The 20,595-nt window shown below is 43.4% G+C and overlaps 1 protein-coding gene across 3 annotated transcripts in view; it reads right to left on the minus strand.

The window, feature by feature from the left end:
* Positions 1-20,595, minus strand: part of rapgef6 (Rap guanine nucleotide exchange factor (GEF) 6) — a 114,566-nt gene that overhangs the window by 40,688 nt on the left and 53,283 nt on the right. For all 3 annotated transcript variants that reach the window (XM_062453164.1, XM_062453165.1, XM_062453163.1), the window contains exon 7: positions 1,680-1,811. In XM_062453164.1, coding sequence (XP_062309148.1) covers positions 1,680-1,811 — 132 coding nt within the window. The remainder of the gene's footprint in view (positions 1-1,679; positions 1,812-20,595) is intronic.

Raw genomic sequence — 20,595 nt, forward strand, 5'->3', positions numbered from 1 at the left:
CAGGACGCACAGACCTAGTTGGCTTTAAAAGGCTGTCAGCAGGGCATGGAAGCTCCTATTGGGTCAAACAAGGTGTCAATTGAAAGGGCAGAGTGTACCGGCCATTTTGACTGTCTCCAATCGTAAATAGTCGAAGCACATCTCCTCCTATGAGCGATAGTGCGTGAGAGAGTGAAAAAATTGAATCGGCGAAAGCAGAATGAAGCAACAAGTTTGTGGCTAAGTCTTGATATAATTCATTGTTTGGACAAACTGGTTAGATAGTTTGGACCTTTGGGAATGTAACCAATCCATTTTTGTTCGGATTGTTTGCATACCTGGACCAGGCTGAACCTTTTAGGGTGAGTAGAATAGTTTGTTTACATATTTGTGACTGGACAAAGACGTCAACCAACACGTTGCCAACCAAATACGTTTGAAGTGGGCGCAAAAGCATTAGTAGGCCCTGAGTGTGACAGAAAGTGAGAGAAAAAGAGAACAAAAGAAAGAAAGACAGCCTCTCTGGTGGTCCAGAGAGAGCAAATCAGACTTATCTGACCTTTATTAGGTGGCAAGAGAGAGGGAGACTCTTATCCAACATACACGCCCAGTCAGATAGCACAATAATGTGCTACACTGGAAGGGGGAACTAAGAAGAGGAGGGATGTATGTGTGTGTGTGTGTGTGGGGGGGGGGGTGCTTAAGAGCACTGGTCAAGGGGAGTAAGGATAGAAAGGGCTGATGATTAAAACCACTCCTTTTCCATTGAGCCAATAGCATCCTATTCATCTGTACAATAATGCGAGGAATCTTTTGTGTGTGTCTGTCTGTGCAAGTTTTATAGTGGGATTTTAGTGGAATGATTAACTTGAGAATTGGTCACTGTGCAAAGTTGTAATTTTGCAGTTGTTACTTTCAGGACTCAAGGACGTATGTTTCCGCGGTTTACGTTGTTTGGATGAGCGCTTTGAGATTGCTATAAAAATGGTAAAAAATAGTTTGCCACCATGTTTCGCAATGGATCCCTTTCAGACATGTTGAGCTGGCTCACGTGAGAAATACATCACAGCATTGAGCTGAGCGCCACTAAGATCTTGAGCCTCTGATCTCACGTGACGCTGTGTGAAGGTGTATTGCTCTGATGAGTTGTTTGTGAAAATGTAATAGTTCTATCAAGTGCAACGCTTTCTATGACAAACTCATTAAAGACTCTGTGACAGATTGCAAAAACTGGCCACCAGACTCCAACACCCCCCTAATCAAATTAGCTAAATGTAAAAGAGAAATGAGAAATTATGTCAAGTATAGCTAAGGTTTGGATGACAATGATAGGGTTAGACTATTTAATAGAAAACCAATATACATCTTGATCAACATCAAAAAAGCAATTGGCAATGTAGGAAACAGCAGACAGTAGGCTACATTCATTTGTATGAATGTACAAAAGCATTAGCAATTTGTTCATATGAATGAGTAATTGCTTTTATAATATGCATAAATGACAAAATGTAGGTACTGAAGCAACTTATAAAAACTGCAGCTGCATAACAGGCACAAAATTCACAAGCACTGCACTTTCTATAATTCCAGAAATCTCTGTATTTGTGTCACTGATATCTTCATCATTGACTGCATCACAGGCACTGTGCACTAGTCTTTCTAATTAGTAAAGAGGGTAAGATGATTGGATGGTGATCTACCTGGTAGATGTCTGATAGGCTGCTGCTCCCAGAGTCGCTGGCGATGCTGCATCCCGATTGGCTGGGAGGCACATGTGTCAACTGCTGGTGCATGTGGTCTGTGAGGTGCATCTTGTTGAGGTCTGCAGGAAGCTGTTCAGACAAACAGGAAGTCAGATGTTAAAGGATCTCCGGCAGACATAAGCACACACACACACATACCAGATGGATACAAACACATATACTCAACACATAAATGTGTTAAAATTAGGGAAGAGAAATTTACTTGCCCCACTGGACAAGTTAAAACTCAAACAAAATAAAATGCCATGTTACTTCACGTCATGTGCCACTCATTACATCTATTTTACCGATTTTATTTGACCAAATTATGCATTAGCAAAACACTTCGTCCCAAGATAGAATACTGAGGATAGCCTACCAATTAGCCTACCGTTAGCTAGGATCGCTAACGGTAGGCTAATTGGTAGGCTATCCTCAGTATTTGCAAGCTAGCTAAACTTATACTATATCTAAAATAATTTTGTAGACATAACAATGGATTTTGCCACTAAATGTCGGTGTTAACTTTTTATTTTTTATAAAATTTACCTTTCTACCTGGCAGAGGCTGATTTACCAAGGGATCCTTTAAAAGGTGCAGCTATACTTTACAGTTGAATATTAGCTGATATTTAACTACGTACATTTAACTGATACAAATGCTGCTAATGTTAGCTAGGTACACAGTTGCCGACCCTAGCTAGCTAACGTCAACACACACAAAAACATAAAATGATAAATCTTTACCCAGACAAGTGACTTTTGTGCATGGACAAGTGAAACGTTAATGTACTTGTCCAAAGGACAAGTGCCTCAAAAAGTTAATGTCGAGCCCTGAAAAGGACGGTGTTGAATAGAGATTGTTGGTGTTATAACACCCCACAGTTATAAAATAGCACTGCCAGTGTTGAGCCTTTGACTCAGTTAAGTTGTCAAATCAGATTTTCTCCATTGGTGTTCAATTGATCACTGATGGGGGAAGATCAAAGCCCCTCCATTATATAACGTTTTCCAATTTTCATCTACTCAATCTACAATTTTTAACTACATTTTCACACACGGTAAGCAAGACTATTGTCACACATATATTTTATAATGAATATTTGCTTCATAACTTGTGAATATTTCCATTGAAATCATCAGTTTTGTAAGGAACCAAATAGGTTGCTAACTGAACAAGGCCGAGCCACTCATTATAACAGACAGGGCAAGGTGCTCATGTAGCCGTTGTTGGTATTCCTCTTCCGTTGTGTCTTATGCCACACGACGTGGTCTTGCTCTGTCAGAGGTATCCGGACCGATGTTCATCCCTCACTGTGGATCGAACATGCCACCTCTGACTTCCCAAGCGCGACCACTACCAGCTATGCCAATGAAAAGCTAGCTCTTCGTTGACGCGGGTGGCCTGTTGAGGAGTGAGTTTAACCGATACACACCGGCTACATGCACCCCTCTAAACTCACTCCACACACCAGCAGGTTGGCTGATAGCTAACCAAGTGATCCGGGTCACGGCACCACAGTAGCGGTTGTTGGTACTCCTTGTGCGTTGTGTCTTATGCCACCAGTTTGTATGTAAGAGACGTGATCTTGCTCTGTCAGAGGTATCCGGACCGATGTTCATCCCTCACTGTGGATCGAATACACCACCTCTGACTTCCCAAGCGCGACCACTACCAGCTACGCCAACGAAAAGCTAGCTCTTCGTTGAAGCCAGTGGCCTGTTTCATAGAGTTTTACCCGATACACACCGGCTACACTCACACCAGTGAGGTCATTAGTTATCACGATCACAAATTCAGTAAACAAAGTATAAAAACATCAGGTTGCTAAGAATGAGATTTGTGCTTTATTCCAAAGACATGCTGGCTCATGTGGAGTGCAAGGGAGTCCTGAAATCTGTAAGAATACCAATGAAGAATGACAGCTATGATTACCTTACCAATTCAGAAGAAGCAAAGTAAATAAAGGAGCAGTCCACATCAAGAGGAGATGAGCTAAAATATGGCCAATGCTTGTATGGAGTATTTTGAATTGTAGAGGTGATGTGTTCACTGTAATTTGTGTGACTGATCTGATCAGAGCCGCCGGCACACGTGTGGCGAGCATGCATTTGCCCCACTACTTTTCAAAGTGGTAGGGCCCCGCCCCACCACTTTCAACTCAGGGGAGTATTGAGCGCATTTAATGTATCTACTATTAAAAACGAAGAAAAAAAACATTCTTTCTTCTTGCAATTGAACAAGTTGATAAAATACTTTTACCAAATTTCAGCCCGTTTCTCTGTTGACTATAATGCACTACTTCAAACGCTGACTGCAACAAGTGAATGCACCTGTCAGTCACAGTGATCTCCTAGCTACAGCCAACCCGGGCCCAGAGGCAGAGCAATCGACCACCCCTCTCAACAACTCATTACTGCTAACGCCATCGAGCATAAACTGTATCAAAAAACAAGTCAGTGCAGATGGTTCCCAAATTTTTCCCCACCACTTTTGGACCTGTTGTGCCACCTCTGGTTCTGATACACCATGACGAGATGAATGATGAGAGAACATATATTGTGAATACAAGTAACTTCAATAAAAGACAAATGGCAAATTGCTTGAATAACACCTTAAGGCTAAGTGTTAAGTGGTGTTGATTTGTAACAATGTAGAGTGTTGAATAAACTCCAATTGGTGTTGACTTTTTAACACTATCAAAGGGTTACTTTGACACGCCACAGTATAGTGGGGATGCATATAGCCACTTTTCCGGTGTTAAAATAAACATAGTTTTTTAATTGGGTTTGGGTTTTAATTTAACACTAGCAATTTTGTAGACATAGACAAAAACACACACATCCATACACACTTGCTCAAACAAAGAAACCACTGACACAAAACGGACAATTGGCAGCTGGCTGTAGGATCTGTGTGTGTATGTGTCAGTACGATCATAAATAAAGTAATAAAGTATACATACTTACAACACACATATAAAGATAGGTCTACATGTTTACATACTCACACTGAACATTCTAGTTGTCATTACATAGTGTGAATAGAACAGAGGGAGAAGTAATATAATAAAATTGAAAATATGTTATGCCTTGACCATAATACCAATGTACCAAAATTGAACAGAACTTGTCTCCTAATTGTGAAAGTTACAATTTCACAATTTTGACAAAATTCTGAAGAAGAATGCTTGTTTCTTTTATTTTTTTAAATCACATGTGGTTAGGAAATGGAGCTCTGTCTCCACTTTTCCTTGAAAGCAAAGAGAGCACAGCCTCTCTGTAGCCAGGCTATGCTCACAGTGGTCAGTCTGGACATAGTGAATGACCTCCTTAGTTTCTGATCAGACACAGACACATCAAACAGACAGACTGTGTACTGTCTGTTTAGATTTAAATATATCTCTCTCTGTCACACGTTTGTCTCTATCTGTGCCCCCCCCCCCCCCCCCCCGGCACACACACGCACAGGTCTTACCAGTCTACAGCAGATGAGGGAGAGGGAGGAAGTTCTCATCTGAGAGCGAGTCAATCTACTGCAAACATCCTCCATGTCTGCACGTCTGCCAACCTCGCTGCCCAGACACGCACACACCCACACACTACTTACACCCGCTCAGTCTCTACACCTACAGCTGGTTAGAGCCGTGATGCCCCACTGCAATATTAAAAATGTTCAGTCTACCCCCCCCCCCCCCTGACCCCAACCCCCCAGCACTTAGTCTAACTGCTGGTACCACCCTGCACCCCCCTCCCCCCAGTAATGATGGAGGAAGCGAGGGAAGTTGGATGCTGGAGAAAAATGAGGAGGAGGGGAGCTTGCTAATAGATGGGACACTTGGGGAGACACTTTCTGTGTGTGTGTATGCGTGTGTTTCTGTGTGTCTGGCTAATTACTGCTGTCTCACGGTCATCATTCAGACCTCCATCTTCAATTGCTCTCACTCCCCTCCTCTCTCCTCTTCTCCCACCCCCTCCTCCTCTCTTCTTCTCTCCCCTCCTTATCTCTTCTCCATACCCCCTCCTTCTGTCTTCTCCTCTATCCCCTCCTCCTTTCCTACATCCCCTCCTCCTCTCTTGTCTTTCCCTCTCAACACCCTCCTCTCTTTTCCCCTACCCCCTCCACTTCTCCCCTTCTCCCCTCTTTTCCCCTACTGCCTCCATCTCTCACCTCCTCCTCTCTTCCCTCCCTCCAATCCCCTCCCCTCCTCCTCTTCCCCCCCCCCCCCTGTCCTCTCCAGAGAGGGGGGGGTCTCCTTCTCTCATCACTAATGAATGATGACTGTTCAGTATAAAATATACATGCAGGCCTCCTTCTGCTGTGTGACTCCATCACATCAACATGGAGGATCTGCTCCCTAATGCACCACCAACATACATGCAGACGTACACACACACTCACACAAGAAGGCATGCACACACCCATATGCACACAGGCCCACAGAGACATGCACATGCACACGTATATTTGAGTTGTAATTAGCGTGCTATGGGATTGAACCTTCCTGACCCTCTTGTTGTCTTGAGATATATGGCAGGCTAAAAAGTAGCAGACAAAGCTTAGGGCGCATAGGAGAGACAGCTGGGAAAGAAGATGGGGGTGGGAAGACAAAGAGGAGACGAGGTATAGAGGGGGTGAGACAGGAGGGAAGAGGCAGGGAGAGGAAAGGGGGAGACAGGAGGGAGAGGTGGAGACAGGAAAGAGAGGGGGAGACAGGAGGAGATGTGGAGACAGGAAAGAGAGGGGGAGACAGGAAGAAGAGGGGGAGACTGGAGAGAGAGGGGGAAGGGAAGACAGGAGAGAGAGGGGGAGAGTTGGGAGGGAGAGTGGGAGACCGGATTGGAACCCTGAGAGTCGCCACAGCTACATAAAATGACCATCCAAATAAAGCAAGAGGAACTAAGGAAGCTTATAGAACAGTCAAGGGCTATAGCCATGAAGACAGCCCTGTAGATGTCAGTATTGCTAGACTTTCCGATAGACAAGAGCTGAGAATGAACTAAAATATACAGCCTAGTACACACGTGTGTATAGCTATTATTGTGAGGAATCACAATTCAGTCCCATTAAAAACCTTGTTTTCCCTAACCCTAAACCTAACAGCTTCTAACCATAAAACCTATCTCTAACTCCTAAACCCAACTCTTAATGTAATTACAACCCCAACACTAATTCTAAATGTAGGAACTCCGTAGATATAGCACGTACACTTTTAAGGACCACAAAAAAACACACACACACACACTCTCACTGCCTTCAAGAACTGTCAGCCACTGTTCACATACTAATATTTATTCTATTCTCTCTAATCACTCATGCATCGTTTGGAAGTGTGTGGATGTGTGTGTGAGATGGAAAGAGACATAGTGAATATGTTAGAGAGAAAGAGGAAAAGAACACAAGGGAGTACTGAATGGAAGTTAGAATTGGAGGTGAAGGAGAAGAGAGGATGGGACAGAGAAGAGAGTAGAGGGGAGAACAGTCTTCACCCTGAGAGCTGATAGCAGGGAGGATGGAGTGAGCAAGGAAAGATACAGAAGGAGGGCAGAAAGGACAGAGAAAGCAAACACGGGGAAGACAGAGAGAGGGGGGTGGAGCTAGATAGAGGGAGGAGTATGTCGGGATGGAAATTAGAAAGGATGGAGGAAAAGAGAAAGGATGAGAGAAGAAACGAGATGAGGGATGGAGAGAGCAAGGACAGAGATAGAGCAGGGAGAGGGACAGAGAGAACAGGGAGAGATAGATAGAGCATGGAGAGGGATGGGAAAAGCAGGGAGAGGGACAGAGAGAAAAAGAGGAAGGATGTGAGAAGTAGCAAGGGATGCTGTGCAGAGACAGACATTCAGTACAGCGCAGACTGATGTGCTTCATGAATATTCATGAAATAATCGAGTGACAGTGACCTGTGGCCAGTACCTCCCCGTTTCCCCTAGTGACCGGTCTTCTCTGTCATACACAAGTAGCAGTGGGACACACACAGAGAGAGGAACAAAGTTAGGAACAAAAGAGAGAGATGGAAAGTGAGGGAAGAAGAAAGGCAAGAGGATGACAGAAGCATTGATGATTGGAAGAGTGAACAAGAGAGGGACGGAGAGGTAGTGAGAGGATGACAGAAAGGGAGATGGGAGAGAACAAATGAGAGATATAAACTGGACATAAAGAGATATAAATATGAGAAAAGGGGGGGAGGGAAACAAAGACAGAGAGACAGGACAGGGTTCCCCATGTGTCCTGTGTGTGGAGATGTGTGTGGGTGTGTGTGTCCTGTGTGTTGAGGTGTGTGTGTTCTGTTTGTGGAGATGTGTGTGTGTCCTGTGTGTGGAGATGTGTGTGTGTGTGTGCCCTGTGTGTATGAGGAAGCTGTCTGGGATCTCTCAGGAAGTACAGCCATGGCCAGCTCCAACCCACTCAAGGACAATATCACACAACCTGTCCACCAGAACCAGAGCACTCTTACTCACACAGATGCTCACACACTAACTCGGTCACACACACACATGCTCACACACTCACTCGGTCACACACAAACACACACCTTCCCATGGCCCCCTGGAGCATACAGTACATATGCTTCCTGTCCTCTACCTCCAACACAAATAAGCTCTTACAGGTTGACCCAGGGATGTATGCCTGGGTTCTGTCTGTGTTGTTACTGGCACCTGCAGCCCACAGGCACACAAACAGCCAGACAGACAGGAAACAGCCAGACAGTCCTACAACCTGCAGGCTATCAAACTAGCTGTACATCTTATTTCCTTTCCTTTGTTTCGTTTTGTATTCTGTATTTTGTCAATTTCGGTTCAGCCAATCATACGCCTTTTTACTAAATGGTGATTGGTTAGTTGGGTGGAATTTTTTTTTAGGACAGCAGCAAGAGAGGTGCGCTGCAAAGTTTGTGGACAGTTGACAGAAGTGTGGAACTGTCAGGGCCCTCAGAGAGGGCCTAATATACAGGTGTGGCCAAAAGTATTGGGAGCGACATACATTTTGTGTTTGCAAAGCTTGCTGGGCCTTGGCATAAAATGACTGCTAACATAATTTCAGTAAGTCATATCATCAGCACAGGGGAAAGTGTGAACTAGTTCTAGCCAGGCGAAATCACTCAAATCATTCTGATTTGCAAAACACAACATTTGTCATTGCCAAAACTTATGGCCCGAATGTATTCAAAAAATATGTGTGGAGGCCTGCGGAAACCCGTCGGATGTCGCGGCCGCTCAGTTGGCTTCATTCACCAATATCTTCCTAAGTTAATTCTTCCATTTTTTCTTAAGAAAGTTCCTAAGAAAAGTAAACGTGTGATTCATAACGTGTTCCTAAACAGCAGAATTGTTCGCAGGTGTGGTCTTATAATGATGAATCCCAATATGTCGTAAGTTGAAAGCTTGTGCCCCGTTGCTCCTATTTAGCATAGGTAAACGCCCCGTTAATTCCCATAAAAGGGCATGAGATGGCAGGGCCGTGTGCACACTCAGAGAAATGTCGAAAAGACGTGGTAAAGATGATGGAGGCCTCGACTCCAAAAGAAAGAAAAACACTGAAGTGGAGGTACTGCTGCAAGAAGTTAGCGACAAACGCACATCATATTTAGCGTCAGCGGTGGATACAAAGCAGTAAATAAAACCGATGCATGGAATGCAATTACTCATGCAGTGAACGCTATATCTGGAGAAGGGCGCAGAAATGATGAAGTGAAAAAGAAATGGTTTGATCTGAGATAGAAGACGGGTGACTGTTACAAATATCCATGAGGACTGCTCTTGGTAGCCTAAAGCTCACCCCTGCACCCCTTTGGATCCGGCCTTGCTGTGCCACAGCAACACAGATCGTCAGCTAGGTGTTAGCTGGCTTAGCTTGCAGGCACACACACGCTTCAGACTCAATCTGACTGGAAAGGTACATAAACAAGTGTGCATGCACACATCCCATTTGTATAGAAAAATGCCCTTGAATATCATCCATTAGGGTGTCCTGTGCAGACCTGGAGGAGAGAGGTGCTGGGGAAGTCAGTAATGGATCCTCTAATGTGTGTGTGTGTGCGCACAGACATAAACCCTCACAGGCCATTTAAGTCCCTAACACTACAAACAAGGATGGGAATCATACACGCATGCACACACACACCATCTATCCTGCTGTCCCTACCCTCCACACAGACAGACACACACACACACAAACAGACACCCACAGTGCTTGCCCCCACATATGCAAACATCTGACAGTGTGTGATTCAGTCATACAGTCACCTCAGTGGACTGAGAGGTATGATCTGTTCCAATTTATTTCTCAACAGACCCAGGTCAAAAACGATACAATGATGAATAGACTTGAGTAGATGCATGTGTTCCGTGTCGGTGTATGTGTGTGTCTAGGGAGGGTTAAGGTGTCATTTGGACAGGAAGTCTGGGTGGTAAGGATCAATATTGCTTGCTTTAGAAGCAAGGCCGAACACACATGCACATACACCAACACAGGTAAAGCCCCTAATATCCCATCCACTGTAAATTATCTTTCATCTCCACTGAAACCTCTTCCTCTGTCTCCTTCTCTTTTTCACCCTCTCTTTGTGTCTTTCTTTTAAGCTATGTCAGCAAGACTGAAAGGGTACTGTACCTGTTTACCTGTCTCTCTCCTTCTCTGTCAGTCTGACTTCCTGTCTGTCTTTCTGCCTTCCTGGCCGTCTCTCTGCCTTCGTTTCTCTGCCTTCCTGTCTGTCTTTCTGCCTTCCTGGCCGTCTCTCTGCCTTCGTTTCTCTGCCTTCCTGTCTGTCTTTCTCACTCCCAGTGGTGGCTGTCTGATAGTAAATGTATCAATTCAAGGCTTCATAACCGCATTACGCAACATCGCAAAGGTCAAATGGAAAGATCACAAGAGTCACCGTCTAAGGCAGTCACGGTCTCACAGGGCATTGTGGAGGAAAATGGGATTTCCTGTGTACTTATGTTATTCACTAATCAATATCAGAAATAAAGGGTTTTATTCGCCATGAAAGTTTGCACAGACAAGGAATTTACTTTAGCAGGAAGGTGCATACATTAAATATATAGGAATCCTAAAACTTAAATATGTGGTCTAATTATACTAAAGGTACAAGTCTACCTAATACTAATAAAAAATAAAAATAAAACATAAAGTAGCCAAATAATTTACAATATAAAAATACAAATAGTAAATATATTTATATGTTCTCATGTGAGTTTTCTGTTGATAAGAGTAGATTCTGTATATTATATTTGTCAGGTTGAATAGATGTTCAGGGTCAGGAGAAAGAACTGGCTAAATGTCCCTTGTGATAACTACGGGGAAAGCTCCACCTATGATCTCTCTCTGCCCTGAGAGTGGTCCTGGGCTGGGAGCTGTGAATCTCTTTCTCTGTGACTGTTGTAACACAATTACTTCCTGACTGTCACTATCTATGTTTACTTCAAGTGATTCATCAAATCAATCACACCATGTGGCACAGCAAAGCCCTAATGTGTGTAGTTATTTGAGGAGATTATGAATGGTGAGACTACCACCATGACCTATGCATTTAATGCTAAATGACTAAAAATGACTAAATGTAAAGCCACAAGAAAATGTGTTTCAAATAGTCTAAATGTATATATGATATCAAATTTTAGCATCTCATTAAGCATCCACAAAAAAAAATCTGAATTAAAATAAACATTCTAACTATTAGAAACCCTAGTTTAAAACCAGCTAATCTTCCTGTTTAGACCATTTCTCAAAACTGTGTAGGCGTGGCTGGTCGATTGACATCTCAACAGCTCTGCTTATGTCAAACAATCTTTCATAGCAACAGTCACATACAGCAATAGCGCAAATAAATCCACTTATTCCATCTGATTCATAATCAGAAAACAAAGCAGAAGCCTTGCCATCTGAAAATCATTCCATTCAAATGGTCACTGAATGGTGAGCTACAAAGTGCTTTGCTGTCTATATTACTCTATTATTAAAATAGATAGTTAGCACAACGTTACATACGCAACGTTAGATGCCGTATGTAACGTTAGGGTGGAACTCAGATACTCTGTATCTGAGTTCATATTCTGCATAGGTCCTCTTTATAACCCAACTGAGTGCAGTGCCGGGATTGACGTAGTTTGGATAAGCATTTCAACATCAAACAATGAAAAATTAAGAAAACATTATTCGCCGCAGCTTGACTTGCTCTCTTTGCGTCACAGCCCCTTCACTCTGATTGGTCCTCTGGTCTGCTCTGGTTAATATTCAAAGTTTAACTCAACAACTTAACTTGACAATTAACTCAAAGTTAATATTATTCAGGTGTCCTTTTCATAATCCAACGGAGTGCAGTAGGCTACCGAGATTTAACTAATGTGATTAACAAAGACATTCGCAATGAAATTAAATTAAGCGTAATTGAGAAATTGTATTTCGTTATTTGGAAGTTAATTTGTGTTTAAGCTACAAACGATATTCAGGTGCTTTCAAGGGGCTGGGGCTAGCTAACAGAACGACAATATAAACTGGATATACTTTCAGATATATAGATAAGTGAATTGTTACATGAATTGATTTGTTTACTGATGTCAAAACTGCCAGCACATTGCAAATGTACAAGCGCTGTAAGGTGAAATTAGACCTACAGTTATGACAACTGGCTCAACCATTGTGTATGTAATGACTTCTGTTATGAACTAAATGTTTAGATGTTTGTGCTGGTAAGAAATCTGTGTCACCGACATCATCTGTAGTTCCAGGAATCTGTGTGTGTGTGTGCCACAGATTTTATCAGGGGCACTATGCACTAGTGAATACAATGCTAAATGATGGCTCTGTAGAATTAGCTAGTGCCATATTGTTATTCTATCTTAAATATCTTTCAGTTTCAGTTGATGTTGTCGCAGTTGCGCCTGTTGGAGGTGGGACAAAGGACATGGATTTTTTCTATGATTGGTCTGAAGAATGTATTTAGTAATAAATACCTTAGCATAACCCCTCTCAATTCAAACCCACTGTCAGGAACGTTACAACAACTGAAATGACAATGTTTCGATGTTTGATTCAAACTAATGTCTTATACTTTTAGATGCTTACTAATATGTACATAAGATCCTAAATTAAATAGTTAACAATTTGTGGATTTGGTTTTCCTGGGGCTTCAACATAATCCTAGCCCCATATATCACCACAGCAAAAGAGCATTGATTTTCGAAGAGCAGATTTCCAATACTTTCGCTCCTCGTTTAATTACACTTTGTACACTATTAAATAATACTCCAGGTAACATACCAGAGTTTCACTTGACAGGGGGGAAAGGTGATGTAGTGGAGGCTTGGTGTTGTTCAGGACCAGCCCAGACCAGCCAAACTCCCTCATCCCCCTCACCCCATGTGAAACTCCTCAGAGGAGGATAGGACACCCCCTCATTCCCCTGACCAGTAAACCTCCTTCATCCTCAAGACCAGCTAACCTCCCTTCCCCATCCAGACAAGCTAACCTTCTGCACCTCACTCCCCAGACCAGCTAACCTCCCTCACCCCCCCCGAGACTAGTCAACTCCCCCCCCCCCTCCCTCCTCCAGAGCCCGAGTCCAGGGCTGACCAAATGAAGAGACAGAGATCCAGAGAAGAGAGCACCATTAGTGAGGTGGACGGGCTCTATGATTAATACATGACTGTGAAGAAGACCTTGGCTCTAGCTCTCTCGCCGTCTATTTCTCTCTCTTGCTTTCGCTTTGTCTCTCTCTTTCTCCCAATCTCTCTCTTTCTGTGTGTCTATTCGTCTCTCTTTCACACTCTCTCTTTTGATGACTCTTTGACTATCTCTCTTTCTGTGTCTTTCTGTCTCCCTCTCCTGCTGGGGGGAGGGGTCAGAGAGGAGCAGCCAGCCAATCCCAAATGAGGGCACTGTCAGCCAATAGAGAATGCAAAGTTTTCTGTGTTCGCCGTCCAATCACAGATTTTATTTCTAAAAACTGCCAGATACTCATGACAACATAAGCTAAAAGCACATCTAATTTGGTCAAGGGGTTACTGGGCGTGAATTAATAAATGAATAAACTCAATTAAAAGTCTAAACTTTTTAGTTACAAAGCATTTGTTTGTAGGAGTAAAGCAAGTTTCGGACAAAATTACACAATCTTCTGCGTTCATGACAGGCAGCTACTGACGTAGTAGTTCTGTATAGCCTCATTTTTTGCAGATTTCTGTGAAACTTGGTAAATAAAACATTAGCTAGCTACACTATGTACCCTAAATATCTTTAACTTGTTTGGCCAATTTGATTGTGGAATCAGGTGGTCAAACCTTTTTAGCTATGGAAAGGAGTATAGCTAGCTGCGCTAGCAAGCTAGTTTCTTGGGGGGGGGGGGGGGAGCACTAGAATGGTCATAACTTTTAAACTAAAGGATATATTTCTAATCAGTCTGCTGTTCTACATTGCCCACATAATTGTGTATATTTCTTAAGTTTTCCTCTATCTTGTAATAGAAGTGGTTGAAAATTAACCCAATCACTACTGCAGAGACTCTGGTTCCAAATTACATCACCAGCGCAAGATCCAGCACCCGTATCCGGGATATTTTGTCTTCATTTTCATACAGTGGGAGGAAGCAGAGATGTTGCCCCTTTGGCGAGACAAGCAGCCAGGTTTCATTAAATTGTTAACAACTTCTCCTCAATCGACCATACTGTTAATTATGCTGAATGCTAGAGTCCAGTGCTGATTGGAGAAGTGTCACTTAACAGTACTGTGGTACTTAAAACAGTAATGTGGTACTGTGGTAGATAAAAAATATAGCGGCATTCTGGGGTTCAAGCCAGAACAAATCATGTCTGATAAACACAATTTTGTTATGGTTATCGAACGTTATGTCAGTTAACACCACAATGATGGCATTAAAAATAACAGTAAGCTAGTAATAATGAAGCAACAATCATCATCCTCATAATAGTAACACACTTAGCTTGCTTTGCCGAGCTAGAACAATGACAGACCCAGGTATTCAAGTTTACAGTAAATTGAATCTCAGCCTCGTCATAGGCTACTAAAAACATGAAGCAAAAATATCAATGTATGTGGTGAGTTCCATCTAGAATTGGCCTATATTTTTAAAAACCAAGTCAAAGGAATACAGTACCAATACATACAATTTTCGTAAAGTTCATATGATGTATCTGGTTCTTGATCGACCTTGTACCCCATTCTGCCAGTTTTCAGATTCTACTACAATGCCTTAGCTTACAATGCCTTAGCTTCTAGTTATTATATGTCTATGGGATACAAAGGCTTCAGTTCTGAAAAATCAAGGCCCAGTTTCAAAATAAAAGCCCCTGAAAAACAAGCCCCAGTTTCAAAATACAACCGTTTTTGATAACGGTGGTCCAGTAGTGATTGGTAGTCCAAAGTCAATCCAATTTATGGTGTAGGGGGCGTGGCTTGAAAATGTGATGTTTTTAACATTAACTATAGCACCACCATTTGGCCAATTGGGCTCATAATCATACTGATCTGCACAATTTTATGTCTGTACCATACATTTGCACAAAAACCCTAATGAACAGATTTTCATGAACAGTTCCCCAGCACTTACACTAGTAGTAGAGACCATGCTACCAGACATAAGATTCTGGCTCCTGACATAAATACAGCTTCACTCCATACAGGTGTTTCAGACGGTTTTGAAGCTAACGGGCCAAAATAGGAAAACTGAATTAACCTTTAGAAGACCTGCCCACCAAAGACGGTTCACATCAGCTCCAATTAACAAGGCCCTTAACCACACTAAGCAGCCAGTGTGTGTGTGTTTGCGTGTGTGTAAACACAGCTGGAAAACACACTAATAAGAATTCCAGGGGTGAGAGATTAAACTTGTTATTCTACATGAGATGGCAGCTATGCATCTGGGCTACCATGGGGTGTTACCATGGAGCATTACCATGGGACGTTACCATGGAGTGTTACCATGAGGTGTTACCATGGCTCGTTACCAGGGAGCATTACCATAGGGCATTACTATGGAAACCTACCAGAGAGTGTCACCATCCGGCATTACCATGGAGCTTTACCATTGGGCAAACCCCTCAACCTCCTCTCCCTCATTATCAGAGTCCATGTTAACACCTTAAAATGCTTTATTGGGATTGGGATAGATTTATAGCAGCCCTGACCCATCACCTGGCTACACCCCCCTCAACTGAACAGAACCCTCACCTGGCTACACCCCTCACATGCTTGATGAGGTTTAGTATATAGTAGTTAAGTAGGAGTTATCAAGACTAAGGAGTTGGGGGGGTATGCATATCTGTATGCACACACATTCTGATGCAATTATGTGAACAAATGAACACGGACACACTCACACAGATTATATATCTAAACAAACAAACACACGCACACACACACATATTCAGCGAGGGCAGCCCAGGGTTGGTCACAGAAGGCATTAGGACATCACTTACTTTGGAGGACCACGGCTGCAGGCAGTTGGCATAGCAACGAACGAGGAAAGCCATTTCCAGATCAAAGAGGGGAGGGGGATAAGTTTCCCTTTTCAGTACCCAGAGAACTGAGAAAAGGAGAAGAAAAGGCAGGGGTTGCCCCAGGGTTTGTCCTCCGTGGGGTTAAGAGTGGATGGGAGGGTGAGGGGAGAGAGGAGGGGTGTTGTCGGGGTTGCCCTGACGATGGTAAATACTCAGCACTGGTCCTCAAACGTTGGTTACTGCAGTTCATTCAGACTGTCAGCTGGCAGGCAAGCGGTAGGGGGAACCTTGTGAAGACGTGTCAGAAATGACCCTTCACCACACTCCTCTTGTTCTTTCTCTCTTTCCCTCGCTCCACAACAAGGATTAGCTGTAGAACCGCAGATGAACGGCTCTATCCAACTAACATCTCCAAGACGACGAGATGGAACACCCAGAGAACAGCAAGTAGCAACCTCATGGCCACAGTCTATGAGGCAGCAGCCCAAAGAGGAAGTTCTGAAGAAGCTCAAGTTCAGCCGAGGCCAAAGTGACGACTGGGCCCGGTGGAACTGGTCCAGGTACACTCTGGGACCAGAGAACACTTCCCCATGCAAAAAGTCCTCCAAAAAACAGCAGAAAACTATTATAATCCTCTTTGGCTTTGGGATATCGTAAGTCACTAGTGTTTCCTTCTTCTTCTCCTATATTTTTATCATTCACGTCCGAAAGGGTCCTTCCTGCAGAGCTGAGTATGTACTGGTGACGGAACCGGTAGTCAGGGAGAATAGATCTCAGCACACTTTCTATTCAGCCTGCTTTGTCCTCAACTACCTACAGTCCTGCTTACTGCAACTCTCTCTCTCTTTCTCATACTTTTACTCTCTGCCCCTCTATCTGTTTGATCTCTACAGTGCCACAGAGGAGTGTGTGTGTGGCGCATGCCTGTGCTTGTCCATCTAAGGGGGCAGTGTGGTTGCTCTTGTCTCCCAGCTCAGAGTGCACTTCCCTGGCTTGCGATCACTCCTGCTCCCCCCTCCTCCTCTGGAGAACAAGCAGCGAACTGGAGGTTGCGATGCGTAGAGCCAGCCACCAATAAGAAGCCAGCAAGCAAGGCAGGGAGGGAGGGGAGCCCAGCTGAAAAAGAATGACATCACCTGTGCAGTGAGAGGGATGGGAGGGAGGAGGGAGGGAGTTCTGGGGGAAACTGCATTAGATTGATTGTCTGCCTCCCAGCCTGAGCTAGAGAGATGCAAAGATGGAAAGGAGAGAAAAAGAATGAGAGCAAATGAGAGAGGAAAAAAGTAAGAGTCAGAGAGAAAGAGAAGAGAAAAAGAAAAATAGAGTTACATGCAGAGAGAAAAGGAGGAGTTAGAGAGCAAAAGAGAGAAACAGAAAGAGAGAAAGCGAAAGAGCGATGGAGAGGAAAGCGCATCTTTATTGATCAGATTCGAACATAACCCTCTGTGTATCCAGTCAGTCATCCCCCAATCCCCCGCCCTTGACCCCACCTCCGTTCAAACAAATGCATAAACAACAATGGAAAATAAGAAATCACAAACTGTGTGCACCAAACACGACGTATAAGATGGGTAAAAAAAACTGTAGGGGCATGCTGGGATATATGCAAATTCTCCCTTTGACAGAATTTTTAGAGGTGTGCTTTGTCCAGATGTTACTGGCTGCCTGGGACCAGAAGCTGTGTATAGGATCATACCCAGCTCTATTATAACACCCGCAACACTAAAATGACCTGACACCTTTACACTGAATAGAATCAGAACAATGACCATGGTGACAGTCACCCTCAACAGCTCTTACAGACACACAGACCAAGAAATACTAGGGGGATACCAGTATGTTATACTAACAGTATAGAAAGCAGAGCTCCCCCCCCTTTCTCTCTGTGCCAGGCTTAATCTCCTCTCTCATGTACACATAACACTCCTATAAAAAGCTAGGTTCCATGTGCCTGCTTCCGATTGGCTGAGGAGTAAAAGGATGATGTCACCCCTATCACACACAGGGAGCGCAGAGTGAAGGGAGCATGGGGGGAGTGGGAGGGAAGAGAAGAGACAGGGAGGGAGGGGAGAGGGGAACAGAAAAGAGGAGAATAATGGGGAAATGGGATTCAGCAGCCCACTACTTTACAATGGTGCAGGAGAGAAGAGAAAGAGAAGGACCGAGAGATCCAGAAAGAGACAGATGCAGAAAGCTTTTGAACCCCGCAGAGGGTCCTCTAATACTCCCTGATACCCCCACCCCCCACCAAAGCACCTCTCCATGGATGGACTTACGTTTTATGGACTGATTTAGATGCTGAAGGATGTGTGTGTGTGTGTGTGTGTGTGTATGCATGTGTAAGGCTGGGTGTCACCCTGCCCCCACCTCTCATATGCTAAAATATGGATTTGCTGGACGGAGTCTCTGCCTGATGGGTCTCACACCTCATTGTGTAACTTACTGTCGCATTGCTAGTCATATGTTGATAAGGGTCAAGATGTGGTCTGATTGGTTGTTCTTGTGTATAAAGGGAATTGTGAAGCATTGTTCTGGGGATTCTTCATCTCCTGAGACCTCCTCAGCTTTGGCTTGTCCTACTCCTCCTTCCTCCCCTCTTGCTTTCTATCTCTGGTTTACAATAGTCATGGTAGAGTAGGTAAGAGTTAACCTTAATTTTGTAACATGTTTGCTTGTACTTGATTTCATTCATTTGCAATGTTATTAAATGTATATTTCATTTTAACCCATTTTACTTACTCTGACCATTCTTGCACTGATTTAACCCATAGAGTCAAATAACTGCAATTTCCATTGGTATTGACTTAATTTGGTTAATGTTGATACACTGCTCAGTTTCCCCTCTTCCTTTAACCCTTGTGTTATCTTCGGGTCATTCTGACCCATCAGCCGTGTGACCCACCGTCGTATTGCGACAAATTTACCTCATACAAAAACAAAGTGAAGCATTTTCTTTTAACCGTTGGGCTGTCTCAGACCCCCCACATTGCAAAGGTTAAAAGAAAATTATTTTTATTAGTTTTTGTATTGGGTAAAACTGGGTAAACACAATGATGGTTCGTTATGAACCTTTGGGTCATGTGACCCGAAGGCAGCACGAGGGTTAAACCATAGGGGAATTCGTTTTTGTTGTTTGGCAAATATTAAACCCCCTTCACATGTTTGCAAGCATGAACAATAAAGTTTCCTTAACATGGACTGTTCCTTTTTTGCAAATAATAATACACCCCCGGCAACATAGCGACAGCCACAACAACACGTACTGGACGTCAAACAGGATGCACATCCTGTGACAAAGAGAGAAAGGACAGAAAGAGAAAAAGAGAGTGCATGTATGTGACCCACTGGAAGGTGTCTATGAGACTCACATCCCAGTTATACATAGCCACATGAGACCTGGGAGAGAGATACAACCAGGGAGAATCATGACCTGGTTGTACACACACACAGTGCAACCGTGTGTGTTTCTCCTTTGAGGCTCATTGTCCCAGCAGTGTAACAGTGGAGAGACGGAATCACTATAATGGGGAGTCACGCCTCAATGCTCTCCCAACAATAACACACATCCACACATTACTGCCTGTGTGTAGAGAGCACACCCCTACATGTGTGTGCATGGGAGAGGCACTCCACTCACACCTAATTGGTTGTAGGGTAATTAAAACCTTTCAGGCGCCAAGCTCAGTAGAAGAGACCCCCGTCACCCCATCCCCTCGTCAGGGGCGTTGTTAGACCCTCTTTACTGGGGCACGTGCCACAGTATAAATCTGCTGTGCCCCAGTACAATGTAAAGTTTGAGTTTTAACAATTTACTTTATTAGTCAGTGCATTCATTTAGATTGATAATCCCGAAAAAAATTAACGCAGTATCCCAATCAACACTTGTAAAATCGAAGCAGTTTAACCAAAAACAAACCGATGCACACAGAATTCCATGTCAGCGCACTCTTCTGAGCTTTCCAAATAGCCCCTGCAGCACGCACACAGAAGTCCTGAATTGAGGTAGGCTAAGAAAACATTACAAAACTAAAGAAAGTTTCGAAATGATAGGCCTACCGATCATCTTATTTTGACTATAACATAAAAACAATATTACATGAAGCTCAAAAAAATGCATTCTCGCATTAACTATTGATGTCCCTGCCAAACTTGCATCCCTGAACTGTTGTATAGTGGGTTAAGCAAAGGGAGTTTCTATTGCCGAGTAGTGCATTGTGCGCAGCAAGCTTGGAAGAAAAAAATGGATATAAATAGGGGCCTGTACCCCAGTAGAGCTTTATGTCTAACAACGCCCCTTCAGGGTTTTTCCTGGGTCAAAATGGGTCTTCGGTGCTCCAAAAAAACATATATGTATATATATATTCTTTTTTTTCTTGTTTTTTCTAATCAATGTATTTATTCCCAGGTGTTTTGCATTTGCA

This window comes from Osmerus eperlanus, chromosome 27, assembly GCF_963692335.1.
Source record: "Osmerus eperlanus chromosome 27, fOsmEpe2.1, whole genome shotgun sequence".
In the NCBI taxonomy this organism is placed as follows: domain Eukaryota; kingdom Metazoa; phylum Chordata; class Actinopteri; order Osmeriformes; family Osmeridae; genus Osmerus; species Osmerus eperlanus.